The 17,455-nt window shown below is 42.6% G+C and overlaps 1 protein-coding gene across 3 annotated transcripts in view; it reads right to left on the bottom strand.

Moving 5' to 3' along the window:
• Window positions 1-17,455, bottom strand: part of ZSWIM5 (zinc finger SWIM-type containing 5) — a 245,432-nt gene that overhangs the window by 218,416 nt on the left and 9,561 nt on the right. For all 3 annotated transcript variants that reach the window (XM_081488694.1, XM_081488693.1, XM_081488692.1), the window contains one exon: window positions 10,123-10,311. In XM_081488694.1, coding sequence (XP_081344820.1) covers window positions 10,123-10,309 — 187 coding nt within the window. In that variant the 5' untranslated portion in view covers window positions 10,310-10,311. The remainder of the gene's footprint in view (window positions 1-10,122; window positions 10,312-17,455) is intronic.

The following is a 17,455-nucleotide window of genomic DNA, read 5'->3' as shown; positions in this document are numbered from 1 at the left end:
GCTACTTTATAAAATGGAGAGCTACGTATAACCAAGAATTTCAACTAAGGATTGAAAAGCATTAAATGATTTTCGACTTGTTAACACAGCAACCATAGAGCCTGAAACACAGCAAGCACTTAAACAGGAATTACTACTCTACTACTACTATCATTATTATTACTGCACTTGTAGGATCTGAAAAATCCTGACATTCCCCTTGAGGTTCTTTGTCAGTTTTGATCAGTGGTGTCCCAGGAAGAGGTCCAAGAAATAAACATTCTATTTTCTTACATGATCTGCTCCTAAAATCTTGTATAAAAATCAAATGTGTGAAAATTTAACTTTCTATTTATCAAGGAAAAGAAAGATATCTATTCTTAACATGCAAATATATGTGTGTGTGTGTATATATATATATATGTATATATATATATACACATATAAAAATACATAAAGTCTCAAATTATATCTGATTATATATTCCCAGTATTTTTTACCTATTCGTTAATTCTTTTTCCATCCAAGTCAACACAAAATAAACTGAGTTAACACATTCTCATCTAAATGAGAATAAAGTCAACACTTTCAGCTTAACTGAATGGTAACCATTTAATCTCAGTTGCAATACATTTATAAGACATATATATTTTATCACCACTGTCAGCAATTTCTTTTTCCATTTTCCACTTATTTATATAAAATACACAAAAAATTCAAAGTTGGATAAATATTGTTACACCAGCAAAAAATGGAGAAACCAAACTGCCACTTGGTATGGTGTGATGGATTAAAATGTTCACTTATCAGCAGATGTGCAAACATTCAAAATGTTTTATTTAGAGATATCAAAGTATAATGTACAAAAGTACAGGTTGTAAGTCAAGAACTGCCCCCATGGCACTTTGACAATCTTTTCTAAAGTTAACTCAACCAATAACTTTTTGTAATGATTGTTCATCTGAGATTGTTAGTGGGCAATTCTTTTTTATTCTTAGCTTTTGGGGGGGTAGTACCATGCAACATGTGGGATCAATGCAGAATCTTACTTTCCCAACCATGTACGGAACCCACACCCCCTGCAGTGGAAGTACGGAGTCTTAACCACTGGACCATCAGGGAAGTCCCTGGGCAATTCTTTTTAATAATGCTGATGTAATGGAGCAGAGGAGACTTCTGGGCAGAGAATGTTACGAAAAGCAAGAACACCTTGTCCATAGCCACAAAAGACTTTTAAGGTGTGGAGCCAGCCCTAGTACACGAAGTGGGTGGCCATTTGAATGTAAACTGGAACTACATATTTCATGTGCCAGTATTTGCAAAGGTCTTGCCTGGATTGGGACTTTTTGTCTCATTCTCAGAAAAACTTTCAGTTTGGAAATGTTTTTATATCAGAATTTCCCCAGGCCTCATCAACCTGTAAGTATAAATGAGGTCACATTAACAGATAAAACGCAAGTTGTACTTGCTCAGGCCCACATTCAAGACTGTAGGCAGTGAGACTGACAGGTGACCTAGAAAGTTGGGTTACCTGTGAAACTGATGTTTATTTAAAGATTACAATGGCAGCGAAAGTAGCAGTGGAAAATTTGAGTGTGATGGCAGAAGCATGGGTGCTGCTACATGAGGGGGTGGGGGAAGTTCCAGCTTAAGGGAATGTTGCAACAATGCAAAAAGACAACTTCCTGTGGCTACTCTATTGGGACCCCTAGATCCTCATGGTTCAGAGATGCGAGTGCACTAAGTCACTTCAGTCGTGTCCGACTCTTTGCGACCCTATGGACTGTAGCCTGCCAGGCTCCTCTGTCCACGGGATTCTCTAGGCAAGAATAATGGAGTGGGTTGCCATGCCCTCCTCCAGGGGACCTTCCTGACCCAAGGATCAAATCTGTGTCTCCTGTGTCTCCTGCATTGCAGGCAGATTCTTTACCTCTAGCGCCACCTGGACAACTCAGACTTTAACAAAGGCTCAGTTTAACCAGTCAAAACAAGACACTCCTGCAATGTAGGCCATCTCTTCTCCCCTCTCACCCAGTTCTCCCCTACAATATCAAGTTACATATTAAGAAACATAATAAGGAAACAAGAAACACCAAGTCATAAGCCCAAACCATAAGCAGCACTGACTTTAAACCCAATCCAGAGACAACCTGCAACAGAGTAGTGCCCTCTATCCTTGACTGGGAGCTACCCTAACACAAGCTTCTGGCACAGAGGATGACAGTCACAAGAAGCACTTCTGGCCTGAGGGAGTCTCAAGTCTGCTTAAGTCACCACCATGGCTCCATGAGGCCAGACTCCTGCTAGCACACAGAGGAACCAGAGCCTTCATGTGCAGAACATTTCCCACTTGAGAACAATGCCTCCGAACTACAAAAGCTAAAAGTTGACAAGCTAGGAGGCAAACATCCTGTGGGTCATTGGGTACAAGACTGAAATGAGTATTTGCATACATCGCATTACAGACATCCTAGTTGCATGAACTGATTCCCAGACCCATATATTCTGGCTATGGTGGAGAAAGTACCATATAATCATCTCTGAATCAGAGCATATACTGTTACTGAAAGAGAGTGTGTGGGTCTGGCTGCTCGCCACTCAAACGGCAATAAACAGGCCAGGCTGGAGGAAAGGAAAGTTTGCTTTATTTCACATGCCAGCAACTGGGATGGGGGCGGGAGGGAGGGGGGGGACCAGGATCATTTTGGTTGTTTTAGGTACAGTTAATCTTTAGTTCCAGGGTCCCGTTTGTTCCCATTTCTTTCAGGCCAGTTCTCAGAATTGTGGCAACTCATGTTGTGGGTACAGTCTGGTCATCATGTGGTTAACTTCTCCATCTGTGTGTTTTAGTATCTATAAGACAGCTCAGAATATTAACTATAGCCCTTGAGAAAGAACTAAAGGTCCTTGACTATGCCTAAAGAGTATATTATTATTATTTGGTTTCCTTTGACTGTTTCCCTTTGCTTTCACATATTCTCATTTCTCCAATTAAACTTATTCTTTGACTTAAGTTTCCCATGACAAAAGTAATGGTAAAAGTAGTAAGACCAGTTAATTCCCTGGGCATGAGCCCACTGACCATGGATAGAATCCATGACAGTACATAAAGCATCCTGAGAGTCTGTAGATGGTGGAATTGGCAGAAACATTACAGGCAGGATATGGAAAATCCGTATCCATAATATATGTCTAGTCCTCTAAGGATGGATTTATGACCTTTCTATGATGAAAGAGATATATAATATTTTCAGCCTACATCAGCTGGCTGGCTTGTTCCTCTAGGGAATGCTATCTATTGGGGACTCAGTGTTGACATCATCTGTTAGCAGATTAGGCACTCAGAAGTAGCAACAGTCAAGTCAAGTCAGCTTCCTTAAGGGAAAGTCCATTTTGTTGAACCCATGCAGAGCTCTCACCTCCATCATCAAAGCATGCTGTTCATGAGTCCATTAAATAAGCAATGGGGTGGCTGATGAAAGGGCATAGATTTGCTCCAAAATCCTAAAGGTCTATACTGTGAATCTCTTACTGGTATTTGCCTAAGATTTTATTACCATCCTTATTAGTTAGAGATTCTTGAGTGTCACTGGACCTAGTGGATCATAAGGACCAAGTAGAAGAATATCTTGTGCTATAGCCTGGACTTGCAGAAGCTTTGTTCCCCCATTTGATACTTGCAGCCTTATAGGGGACTCCTCAGATGGTTCCAACTCAAAACGTGGTTTACATTGCCTCCAAAAGCCAAAAAGACCTATCAATTGTGATTCTTTTGTCATGGTAGATAATACATCAATTTGTCTGTCACTGTGGAAAGGATATCTCAACATAATCCAGTCTGCTGGATTCTCAGAAACCACTGAAGTGGCAGGTCCCTCAGATTTACCTCAAACTTTCTGGTTTGCTCATATCTTAGTAAGGCTTCCAAATTAACTGCTACTTTTTGCTCATCAGATTCAATCAGCAAAATGTCATCTCTGCAATAGACAGAGTGACGTTTTGCAGAACATCAGCACCATGGAGATCTCTGCTGACTATAACATGGCAGACAGATCGAGAGTTGACATAGGACTAAGCCAAGATGGTCAATGTCTTGGCTGTTGTCGCTGCCAGGTACAAGTAAACTGTTCATGGTTACCCCTTCAACATGGTATGGAGAAAAAAGCATTAGTCACATAACAGGGCCAGGGACTCTATTGATTTGTTCCAGTACAGAAACTCTTTTATAATGGGAGTTGCAACTGAAGTCACACTCTAACTAAGTTTATTGAAATCTACAGCCATTCTCCAATATCCATTCTATCCAGGCCAAACAGGTAAATTAAATGGGGATATCCTAGATATCACCAATCTTGCATGTTTCAAGTCTTTGCTGTTGCACTCATCTCTGTAGTTCCCTCAGAAATACAGCATAGTTTCTGGTTTACTATCTTGGTAGGAGGAGGAAGTTCAAGGGCCTTCCATTTAGCTATTTCTACCATAATGACCTTGCCCAGTGGGTTAGAGAGCCAACACAGGAATTTTTGCCTCTGGTCAAGTTTGTCTATTCCAATCATTGTGGGAATTACCATAGGGTAGACCCATGAACTGACTGGTCCCATACATTAGCGGGCCACAGTGGCATTTTGGACTCCCAGGAATTAACATTAATCCAAAAGTAGTGTCTAGACATCCACCAAAGGTCTGAGTATTTCCTTTTCTCCACTTCAGTAAATGATTTTAGGTATCTTTAGGAAAGGCTCACAAGGAAGATTTACATTATATATTTGTGGCAATTCTATAGGATTCTTCCATAATGAGACCTAGCTTTCTGTTCAACAAAGGCGCTCTGGGTTTCAGAACTGGATTAATTCTGTAAATTGAATGAGAAGCCATGATTTTCCACTGTGGTGACCCAAAAGAACTGAAAATAGGTACTCCAGCAGACAATTGTTCATGAATGTTCACAGCAGCAAAGATGGCATGAATAGATTTTAAAAATTGTGGTATAGCTGTACCACGGGTATAATTTATCCATAAGAACAAATGAAGCACTGATACATTGCTACAGCTTGGATGAATCTCAAAAGCATGCAAAACCAAATAAGCGAGACAGAAAATAGCACACACTACATGGTTCACTTAATATGAAATATCCAGAATGGGAAAATCCATAAAGACATTAAAGCAGATCAGTAGTTGCCAGGGACTGGAAGAAGGGAGGAATGGGGAGGGATTGTTGAATGGGTGTGTTCTGGAGTGATAAAAAAAGTTTTAAACTAGAGAGAGATGGTTGTCTACAACATTGTGACTGCACTACATGGTACTGAATGGCACACTTTAAAACGGTTAATGGTATGCTATATGAATTTTATCTCCATTTTTTAAAAGAAAAGTAACAAAACATGGAAGCAACCTAGATGTCCATCAGCAGACGAACGGATAAGGAAGCTGTGGTACATATACACAATGGAATATTACTCAGCCATTAAAAAAATACATTTGAATCGGTTCTACTGAGATGGATGAAACTGGAGCCCATTATACAGAGCGAAGTAAGCCAGAAAGAAAAACAACAATACAGTATACTAATGCATATATATGGAATTTGAAAGATGGTAACGATAACCCTATATGCGAGACAGAATAAGAGACACAGATGCATAGAACAATTTTATGGACTCTGAGGGAGAAGGTGAGGGTGGGACGTTCTGGGAGAATAGCATTGAAACATGTATATTATCATATGTGAAACAGAACACCATTCCACATTGGATGCATGAGACAAGGGCTCAGGGCCGGGGCAATGGGATGACCCAGAGGGATGGGATGGGGAGGGAGGTGGGTGGGGGGTCCAGGAAGGGGAACACATGTAAACCCATGGCTGATTCATGTCAATGTATGGCAAAAACTATTACAATATTGTAAAGTAATTAGCCCCCAACTAAAATAAATAAATTTATAAAAAAAAAAAAAGAAAAGTAACAAAACAGTACCCATAAATAAAAAAGTAATGAAATTATTCCTTCTCTAGTGCCAATGGAAGGAGAGCATCCTGTTTTTCAATCATGCATATTTTTACCCTTTTACTTCAGAGAAACAGTACTTGAAAGAAGTTGCAATGATCCAATACTAGTAAATAGTGACATATTTTGCTGAGTTGTTGGAATTTTGGGGGGTCGGGTGGGGATTGTTGTGAAGTCTGAGGAGGAAGAGAAGATATATATAAAGCCTTTTTGTACTGGTCTCTTTGTTCTCAAAGAGAACATTTCTTTTTTTAAAAAAAAATATTTTTTTATTTATTTGGCTGCTCTGGGTCTTAGTTGCGGATCATCCTACAGATGCTCTTTTGTAAGCATCTAATTCCCTGCACTGAATTCCTTTATGTTCCTTTCCTTTTGAACAGTTTCCGTTTCTTATCCTGAACCTCATTGACTTTTGTGGGTATTTAAAGAGATAAAGCATTGAAAGCAATCAGCCCAGTGCCTGGCACATGGAGAGGGGTCAAAATTGATAGCAATTATTATTACAACACATTATTTTCTAGTCCTTTGTTATTACTACATGATGTAGAATTTTAATGTTTCTCCCCTTTCTTTGTTCCCCAATCCTGGTTAGATTATAAGAGGTTCACTCAGGGACTTCCCTGGGGGTCCAAGGGTTAAGACTCCTTGCTCCTCATGCAGGGGGCCTTGGTTCGATCCCTGATTGGGGAACTAGATCCCACATACTGCAAGGAAGACCCAGTGCAGCCAAATAAAGGAATATAATTTTAAAAACAAACAAACAATAAAAAAAAAGGTTCACTCAAAGAACTGAGGAGTCCTAAACTTTTTCTCTGTTTTCATTTAGGCTCCTCATATTAGTCAAAGTTCTCCAGAAAGAGACTTCCCTGGTGGGGCAGTGGTTATGAATCCACCTTGCAATGCAGGGGATGAGAGTTAGATCCCTGGTCAGGGACTAAGATCTCACATGTCACAGAGCAACTAAGTCTACACACCACAACCAGAGAATCCGTGCACTGCAACGAAGATCCTGTGTGCCACAACTAAGACCCAACACAGCCAAATAAATAAATATTTTTTAAAAAGGTCCTTCAGAGAAAAAGAATCAATAGGATATATGAGTGTGTAAGGACCTGTGGGTGTGGGTATGTATGTGCAAGTATGCACACACACACGTGCTAGCAAGTTTGAAGTTTGTAGGGCTATTCAACAGTGTGGAAATCCTGGCAGAAGTTAATATCATATTCTTGAGTCAGAAGGCAGAATTCTCCCTCTTCAGAGGACCTCAGTCTTTTCTCGTAAGGCCTTCAACTGACTGGATGAGGTACACCCACACTATGGAGTGTAACTTGTTTGACTCAAAGTCTACCGATTTAAATGTTAATCTCATCTAAAAATACTCTCACACAACATCTAGATTAGTATTTGACCACATAACATAGACTAGTTAAATTGACACAAAATGAACTATCACACTATTCAAACCATCAATCATGTCATGTGATGTTTATCTATCGATGTTAATCCACAATACTTTTGGGCATAAGACATATTTGATTTCACTATGTACGTTTTAAAGGTACGGTACTTCAGTTTTCTTAGATTGCTGCTGCTGCTGCTGCTGCTGCTGCGTCACTTCAGTCGTGTCCGACTCTGTGCGACCCCATAGATGGCAGCCCACCAGGCTCCTCCGTCCCTGGGATTCTCCAGGCAAGAATACTGGAGTGGGTTGCCATTTCCTTCCTGATATATGCAATAAACTATAGAAGACTGCAAAACATGTAAGGAATAACCTGGGGCCTCTTCCTGCCTTTCGCATGCCATAGCTAGAAAATCCTGCATGCCCCAACGATCAAAGAACCCATCTACCACAACTAAGACTCAGCAGAGCCAAACACATAAATAAATATAAATATTAAGAAAAATATTACATAGAGCGTGAGATGTAGGGAGACCATTAGGGTCCATGGCAGTAACCCAGGCAAGAGATGTCAGGCACATGGATCAGGAGGTAGGAGTGGAGATTAGAACAAGTAAATGATTTTAAGAACCCTTTAAGAGGAAAAGTGATGGCATTTGGAGATGGATTGGGCACAAGGTGAAGGAGAGGTTGGGGTCCCAGGTTTCTGGCTGGTACAACTAGCTAGTCAGTACATCGTTCACTCAGACAGGGAACACTGGACAAAGAAAAAGTATAGGAGAAACTGTTTCAGCCTCAGGTATGCTGAATTTAAGGTAAGACACTCAAATAGAACTATCCAATAAGCAGTGGGGTATGCAGGTTTGAAGGTCAAGAGGGAGGTACAGCCTGGAGATGAATATTTGGAAGTCATATCCAGGGCCAGTCTATCTACTAGGCATGGCTAGGCACATTAGTGCCCCAATACTCTTAGGGCTCAGTTAAGTTCAGTTACTCAGTTGTGTCCAACTCTTTACAACCCCATGGACTGCAGCACGCCAAGCTTTCCTGTCCATCACCAAATCCCGGAGCTTGCTCAAACTCATGTTCATTGAGTCAGTGATGCCATCCAACCATCTCATCCTCTGTTGTCCCCTTCTCCTCCCGCCCTCAATCTTTCCCAGCATCAGGGTCTTTTCCAAGGAGTCAGTTCTTTGCATCAGACGGCCGAAGGATTGGAGTTTCAGCTTCAGCATCAGTCCTTCCAATGAACATTCAGGACTCTTAAGGCTCATACACACAAAAAAGCTTTAATCTTCTTTAAATCAGAAAAAAAAGTCTTAATAGATAAAGATGTTTTAATAGAAATCCCATGGACAGAGGAGCCTGGTGGGTTGTAGTCTACGGAGTTGCAAAGAGTCAGACACAACTGAGCACACACACACAACACACAATATATTCATCTTTACACTAATGCAGTCATAAAAGATAATTTTAAAAGAAACGGTTCCCTAGGAAGGAGCGAGCCCGCAAAAGTCCTAATGCTATCCTGGTTGTATTAGTAAGGATGCTTCCTACCACAAATATCAGAAAGCCTACTCTCAATGGCTTCAGCAGGGACGATATTTAATTTCCCTTGTTCAGCATTAGGGTGGCCTCCAGAGATGACAGGAAGCTCATGCCCTCAAGGACAGAGGCTCCTTCCAACTCTCCACTCTGCCATCCCTGCTGTTGGCTCCATCCTCAGCTGGGAGCACACCAGTGCAGTAGGTCCAGAACACGTCCAGACTTGTCAGCATTCCCAGAAAGCAAGCTTCTGAGAATGTTGCGTCCGGAGAATGCTTCTCTCCTAGGAGTGAGAAAACTTTTTCCAGAAGCCGCGCAGCAAATGTCCTCTTGGTCTCACTGGGCAGATACCCATTCCTAAACCAGTTACTGGCAAGAAGGAGGGAATTTATATGATGGGCTCAGACTAATCATCTGGGGTGTAATAGAGGTTAGGGGGTCAACCACAATGCCTTCTCTCGAAGACTTCCTTCAGGAGGTGGGACTAGAAGCTAAAAGCAGGGATGAGCTCACCCAGGAAAGAGTGTTTAAGAGAGAGAAGCACAGAGGACCTAGGAACTTCAGTATATCCATGTTATGAGGGCTTCCTGACTGATGGAAGAGACTCATCATTAAATACAGCTGCAAACGGACTGGAATGTGAAAGCAGACTGGGTGTTGGGAGGCCCAGGTGTATGTTAAAACCTGTGTGACTGGGTAGGTTTCTTAAACTTTCTGTCTCAGGTTTCCTCTCTGTATAATACCCTACACATAGTAAATATCAAATAAATTCAGCTATCATTGTTTTATGGTCATCCACATTATTACTATATTTAGGTGATGGGAAGACACTGGAAGGAAATTGACAGGCAAGTGTTCCGGGCAGATCTGAGGCTAGGTTATATGGCTTGGGCAAGTTGTGCTCAGTTCCTGGGCTGGGTTTCCTCTTCACTAGGTCATTGCGAGCAACTCACCAAGTTTCCCTCTGGCTGCCCCCAAGGCTGAACCCCACCAGAATCCTCCAAGCCCCAGCAGCATCTCTATAAAATCTGTGTGTTGTTTTTAGCTACACTCCTGTGCCTTGGAATCAGGATAAATTACTATCCCTCCTTTCACCTCTGTCCGCTTGCACTGTTGTCACTCAAAGAAATTAATCAGGTTTATTAAGCATGACCTCTCTTTTGTGAGCCTTGCTCCTGGTCTGAGGATCTGTACCTGTCTGCTGCTCTCCTAGCTCGGTTCCAGTTGGGGAGGCCTCAGCCTCTCTCGGTGCTCTGGTGGGGGCAGGGACAAGCAGCCAAGTGGCCACATCTTTTGTTATTTGCAGAGATTGACGCACTGGGCTAGATCGGACAAAGGCAGGATGCTCCGTTGTAGTGAGCACGAGGCTCTTTGTTGCCATGGCTGTGGAAGAAATAGGAACAGAAAGGATAAATGTTGCATCCAAATATACTAATAATTAACACTTAGCACCACGGATATAAAAAGCACTTAATACTAAATTACTGTGATCATAATAGCTATTCTTCATTCAGCCCGACTCCATATGGCATCATGGCTTGGTAGTTAAGTATGTGTGAACTGGAGCCTGACTGTCTGGGTCCAAATCCTGGCTCTGCTATTTGCCAATGTGGGCCAGTTATTCATGCTTCTTGAGTCTCAGTTTTGCATCTATAACGCACAGACTGTGGAAGTACACAACCCATAGCGTTATGTGAATTCACACTAAAAGCACTTAAACATGACCTGCCACATAACAAGCACTCAATAAATTTCATATTTTTATATAAACTGGTGGGCAAATTTAGACCTCAAAACAAACTTATGCTATAGATGTTATTATTATCCTTATTTATTGATTGAGGAAACCAAGACTCAGAGAGGTTGAATAACTTTCCCCAAGTTACTCAGCAAGAAAGTAGCAGAATCTGATTCTGTCTAACCCTAAAGTCATGTGCTTTCTACTGCGCCATGTCACTGTCTTCCATGAGCTCCTGGCAAGAGGTCCCACAACAGTGTGATGGTGCAGTGTTGGTGATTTTCACAACACTCTCTTTCATCACAGGTGGTACAGACCAGGTATTTTCAGAATGAAGGGCAGAGGAGTCTTGTGGACAAGACAGCTTAATCAGTTTCTCTATTCTCTGGCCCTGCTTCATGTCCAGACTCCCAGGCCTCCATGAAATGTACAATGCCCAGTTCTCTGGTGGAAGGTGGAAGGCCAGCTAGGGAAGAGCAGAGACATAGCCCAGGTCTGGGGAAGACTTGCTCAAGCACCATCTGTCTGATGGCTTGGCTGGCAGAGAGGAGCCACAGGGCAGAACTTAGCCATGGGACACCAGGCTACACCAACACCAGGTCTGAGCCCAAGATGGTCCAGGACAGATCTTGCACCCCAAAAGTCTTTGGACATCACCAATAAAATAAAGCAAAACAGCACAGCGCAAAGCACCTTCATGCCAAAGAACTTAAAATTCTTGAGGGATATCTGCATTTTGGTTTTTTTTAATGTAAAAGAATCCAAGTCTGGCTTATCATACCTTCTATGGAGCAGACATCTGGCTGCCGACCAAAAAGTCCCCACAGGGCTCTGACCACTGTCTAGCCTAGTCAGGCCTCTGCCCATTCCTCCACACAACCATAGTCAGTCCTCTGCTCATACTTCTATACAACCAACCCTTGTTGTGTATTCAACAGCAGCTCAATTCCTAAATGACCACCTGGGCAAAAATAAAACAGCCTTACAAATATCCCTGAGAGAGAGAGGCAGTTGGCTATATCATTAATTGCAACCATTCATTGAGCCCAAACTCTGGGCAAGGCACTGTACCTACCATGACCCTTGTCACAGGCCCTACCCATCCCTCACTTATCAAGTTTAAGTTTATGGCTAGCTCCTGATGGCCCCTCCTCTGTGATTTATGTTCAGATGTCCATTTGCAAGCAGATAAGAAGTGGCTGGGTTTACCCTGGACTCTGGGAAACACAGCCTTGAATATAAAGCTTGCAGTCAGGAGAAGAGCCTGTGAAGGGGGCTCCCTAGAGTCCACAGGCTATGCCCACCTCTAGTTCAAGACAGCAGAGACTTCTCTTGTGTGGACAGGCAAACTGTCAATGCTATGTGGATCCCCCACTCCTACGCAGGCTTTGATCACAGACCCTCTTCCTCAATCCCTTCCACCCACACCTGCCTCTTGCCTCCTGGGGCTCTCAAATGGTGACCAGAGAAGGAAGGAAATGGCCAGGCTAAAGATTCAGTGAAAATAACAGGAGCTTTATACTTGGACAGACATGGGTTTGAATTTCACCATGTTATTTAATAGCTGTGTGACCTGGGCTGGTCACTTGACCTCTCTGAGTCTCAGTTTTCTAATCACTGAAAGGAGAAAAATCTTCCGTACTCTTAGGGTTTCTGTGAGGATTAAAAAAGGTACGTATAAGTATGTTATGCTCAGTAGCACTCAATAAATTGTAGATCTTGTCAGACATAAGTTGGTCTCTTTTTTTTTAATTTTTCAAAAGATTTTATTTATTGATGGCTGTCCGGGGTCTTTGTTGCTGTGTGGGCTTTTCTCTAGTTGAGATGAGCAGGGGCTATTCTACAGTTGCTGTGCACAGGCTTCTCATCGCAGTGGCTTCTCTGGTTGCCAAGCACGGACTCTAGGGCACACTGGCTTCAGTAGTTGCGGCTCCCAGGCTCCAGAACACAGGCTCAATAGTTGTGGCGAGGGGGCTTAGTTGCTCCATGGCATGTGGGATCTTCCCCCATCAGGGGTTGAATTTGTGTCTCCCCCATTGGCAGGCAGATTCTTTACCAGTGAACCACCAGGGAAGCCCCGTAAGTTGGTTCTTTCCATTCATTTAAAGAATATACACTTTCTCTCTCTAAATGCTTATAACCACCAGGCAACAGAGTCAGCCCACTAGTGATGCTGTTGTAAGGAGCTTGGCTGGGTTAGAGTATCTTTCCTGCTGGGCTTGGACCTTAGTCTAGTACATATGTTGGGGTTTCAACCCCTCTGTTCATGGTTTGGTGACCAATCCTCCCGAGTTGCCTGAAGTTCAGCCTTGGGAAACCTGGTATGATTGGTCACCCTACCAAGACAGTTGACCCAGAGCAGATGGAGAAGGTGTGATATCTGGAAAGTAGCTGGGATTCCCATAACCTCTCCCAGTTTGCTGGACTGATGAGCCAGGCTGGGCACCAACTCCACCCTTCCTTCTAGGTTCCCAGCCAAAGCCTAGTTAAACTGAAGTCAAGGGCGACACCTAGAGTCTGTGTGAAAAACTGCAGTCTGGGAACCACCCACCTGGCCCTTGAGGCCTTAGCTGGTTAGCTCGTTTCAGTTTAGTTCAATTCATTCGCTTAGTTGTGTCCGACTCTTTGCGACCTCATGGACTGCAGTATGCCAGGCCTCCCTGTCCATCACTAACTCCTGGAGTTTACTCAAACTCATGTCCATTGAGTCGGTGATGCCACCCAACAATCTCATCCTCTGTCGTCCCCTTCTCCTCCCGCCTTCAATCTTTCCCAGCATCAGGGTCTTTTCAAATGAGTCAGTTCTTCGCATCAGGTGGCCAAAGGATTGGAGTTTCAGCATTTGTCCTTCCAATGAATATTCAGGACCAATTTCCTTTAGGATGGACTGTTTGGATCTCCTTGCTGTCCAAGGAATTCTCAAGAGTCTTCTGCAACACTACAGTTCAAAAGCATCAATTCTTCGGCACTCAGCTTTCTTTATAGTCCAACTCTCACATCCATACATGGCTACTGGAAAAACCATAGCTTTGACTAGATGGACCTTTGTTGGCAAAGTAATGTCTCTGCTTTTTAATATGCTGTCTATGTTGGTCATAACTTTTCTTCCAAGGAGTAAGCATCTTTTAATTTCATGGCTGCAGTCACCATCAGCAGTGATTTTGGAGCCCCAAAAAATAGTCTGTCACTGTTTCCATTGCTTACCCATCTATTTGCCATGAAGTGATGGGACCGGATGCCATGATCTTAGTTTTCTGAATGTTGAGTTTTAAGCCAACTTTTTCACTCTCTTTTCACTTTCATCAAGAGGCTCTTTAGTTCTTCTTCCCTTTCTGCCATAAGGGTGGTGTCATCTGCATATCTGAGGTTATTGATATTTCTCCTGGCAATCTTGATTCCAGCTTATGCTTTCTCCAGCCCAGCATTTCTCATGAGGTACTCTGCATATAAGTTAAATAAGCAGCGTGACAATATACAGCCTTGACCTACTCCTTTTCTAATTTGGAACCAGTGTGTTGTTCCATGTCCAGTTCTAACTGTTGCTTCCTGACCTGCATACAGATTTCTCAGGAGGCAGGTCAGGTGGTCTGGTATTCCCATCTCTTTCAGAATTTTCCAGTTTGTTGTGACCCACACAGTCAAAGGTTTTGGCATTAAGTCAATAAAGCAGAAGTAGATGTTTTTCCGTAACTCTCTTGATTTTTTGATGATCCAACGGATGATGGCAATTTGATCTCTGGTTCCTCTGCCTTTTCTAAATCCAGCTGGAACATCTGGAAGTTCACGGTTCACGTATTGCTAAAGCCTGGCTTGGGGAATTTTGAGCATTACTTACTAGCGTGTGAGATGATTGCAATTGTGCGGTAGTTTGAACATTCTTTAGCATTGCCTCTCTTTGGGAATGGAATGAAAACTGACCTTTTCCACTCCTGTAGCCACTGCTGAGTTTTCCAAATTTTCTGGCATATTGAGTGCAGCGCAGCACTTTCACAGCATCATCTTTTAGGATTTGAAATTAGTTAATTTAGTAAATATTTATTATTGAGCTCTCACCACGTGCCAACCCTTGTATTGAGCACTAGGCATAAGTCCTGGGGGTCTTGGAAGACATCCTCAAACAAGTTAAATTTATGCTGAGACCTGAGGTTGGAGAAGGAAATGGCAACTCACTCCAGTATTCTTGCCCAGAGAATCCCATGGACAGAGGAGCCTGACAGGCTACAGTCCATGGGGTTGCAAGAGTTGGACACAACTTAGTGACTAAACCACTACCACCACCTATTGATGTATTTGCTAGGTCAAGGCAGGAGGGAAAGAGTATTCCAGGCAGGAAGAAATAGCAAAGACAAAAACTCTGAGTGGGAAGGAGCATAAAACATTCAATAAGCTAATTACAGTATGAAGGAGGGAGTCAGTGATGACAACAGCAGGTGGGAGGGTTACTAGGGCTTATAAAAAAAAGCCAGGGGATTTTTGTCTTTCAGGGTTTTTTTTTTTTTTTTTTTGGTCTTTACCCGATGTGCAGAACTTAGTGAAGGGTTTTAAGCAGGACTGTAACATAATAGGGCTTCCCCAGTGGCTCAGTGGTAAAAACACAACTGCAATGCAGAAGCTGCAGGTCCGATCCCTCGGTCAGGATCCTAGAGAAGGAAGCGGCAACCCACTTCAGTATTCTTGCCTGGGAAAGCCTATGGACAGAGGAGTCTGGCAGGCTACAGTCCATGGGGTCACAAAAGAGTCAGACACAACTTACCGATTAAACAGCAATAACATATTCAAACCTGCATTTTTCAAAGCTAACTCTGGCTTGGAGAGTATTAAGTCTAAAGCCAGGGAGGCGATTAGAAGATCAATGCAGTGTCCAGATGGTCCACAGTCTGGACCTGGATGGTGCAGGGAGATGATGAGAGATGATGGTTTGAGCGATGTTATGGAGACAACCGGGCAGAGACATGGTGATTGATTGGAGGTGAGGGTTGAGGAACAGTGAAGTTCAAAAATGACTTGCAGGTTTCTGGCTAGGATCACTGGACAGCAGTGGGACAGCTGCTGAGATGGAAGCATGAGAAGGAGGTTGATGTTGGACCCGTGGAATCTGAGGGACCCATGGGACATCCACGTCAAGATGGCAAATAAGCATGTGAATAAAGATTTGTTGTCGTTCAGTCGCTAAGTCATGTCCAACTCTGCAACCCCAAGGACTGCAGCACACCAGGCTCCTTAGTCCTCCACCATTTCCCAGAGTTTGCTCAAATTCCTGTCCATTGGGTCAGTGATGCTACCTAACCATCTCATCCTCTGCTTCCCCCTTCTCCTTTAGCCTTCAATCTTCCCCAGCATCGGGGTCTTTTCCAATGAGTTGGCTCTTCACATCAGCTGGCCAAAGTATTGGAGCTTCAGCTTCAGCATCAGTCCTTCCAATGACTATTCAGGGTTGATTTCCTTTAAGATTGACTGGTTTGATCTCCTTGCAGTCCAAGGGACTCTCAAGAGTCTTCTCCAGGTTAGGAAGAAGGAAATACTGTGGGGGTCATACACTTGCAGATGGTAACTGAAGCTCTGAGCAGCACCAACCTTTACAAGTGGGCAGAGGAAGACCAGGCAAGTACGGTATTATAAAAGCCAAGGCCAGAGTGTTTCAGAAAGAAGAGCGTGGTCAGCCCCATAAAACATTTCTGAGAGGCAATGAGATGAGATCTGGAAATTGTTGACTAGACAACATGAAGATCATAAGTAACCTTAGGTCCTTTTAAAGTAGAATGATGGAGAGAAGTCAAGTTTGAGCAAGTTACCAGTGAGAGTGTGTGTGCTATGTCACTTCAGTCATGTCCAACTCTTTGTGACCCCGTGGACTGTAGTCTGCTGGGCTCCTCTGTTCATGGGATTCTCCAAGCAAGAATACTGGAGTGGTTGCCATGCCCTCCTCCAGGGGATCTTCCTGACCCAGGGATCAAATCTTTTGTCTCCTGCATTAGAAGGCGGGTTCTTTACCATTGAGCTACCAGGGAAGCCCTAGCACTTCAAGCAGATGGATGTGCTAGTAACTTCAAGAATGTGAGAGTGTAATTAGGTACAACCTTTTTGAATGGCAATTAGGCAGAACTTATGAAAATTAAAAACACACATAGTCTTTATCCCAAAAATTCTACTTCCAAGAAGTTAGACTATAAATGTACTTTACCCGTGCACAATGACTTAGAGAACGGATGTTTACTGTGGCATTTTATAAATAGCTAAAGTGAAATACATCTAACATATTCATCAACAGGGGGCTGGTTAAATTAGCTGTAATACATCCATGCGACAGGATGTTATATGTCCATTAAAAAGAACATGTTAGATTGATATGTATTGAAACGGGTATATACCTAAGACTGGATTTATCAAGTATGCCATATATATGCTTGTATAAATGAATAGAAAATACTTAAAATGGATATATAAGAAACTCTTCATAGTGGTTACTTCGGCAGAGTAGTCAGCGTAAGAATTTTACTTTTCATTTTATGGTTTTTCATATGTTTGGATCTTTATTGCAAGCAATGTACAGTGAAAATTCATGTAATTTATATATCTATATAATAATTTATATAACTAGTTTTTAATGGGCAGCAGACCTAAATAGACATTTCTCCAAAGAAGACATACAGATGGTCAGTAGGCACATGAAAAGATGTTCAACATCACTAATTATTAGAGAAATGCAAATCAAAACTACAGTGAGGTACCAACTCACACTGGTCAGAATGGCCATTATCCAAAAACTCATAAATGCTGGAGAAAGTGTGC

This window comes from Giraffa tippelskirchi, chromosome 5, assembly GCF_054371585.1.
Source record: "Giraffa tippelskirchi isolate mGirTip1 chromosome 5, T2T-mGirTip1v1.2.pri, whole genome shotgun sequence".
Taxonomy (NCBI): Eukaryota; Metazoa; Chordata; class Mammalia; order Artiodactyla; family Giraffidae; genus Giraffa; species Giraffa tippelskirchi.
Note: the sequence above shows the minus strand (reverse complement) of the source record. Positions and strands in the feature narration are given on the sequence as shown.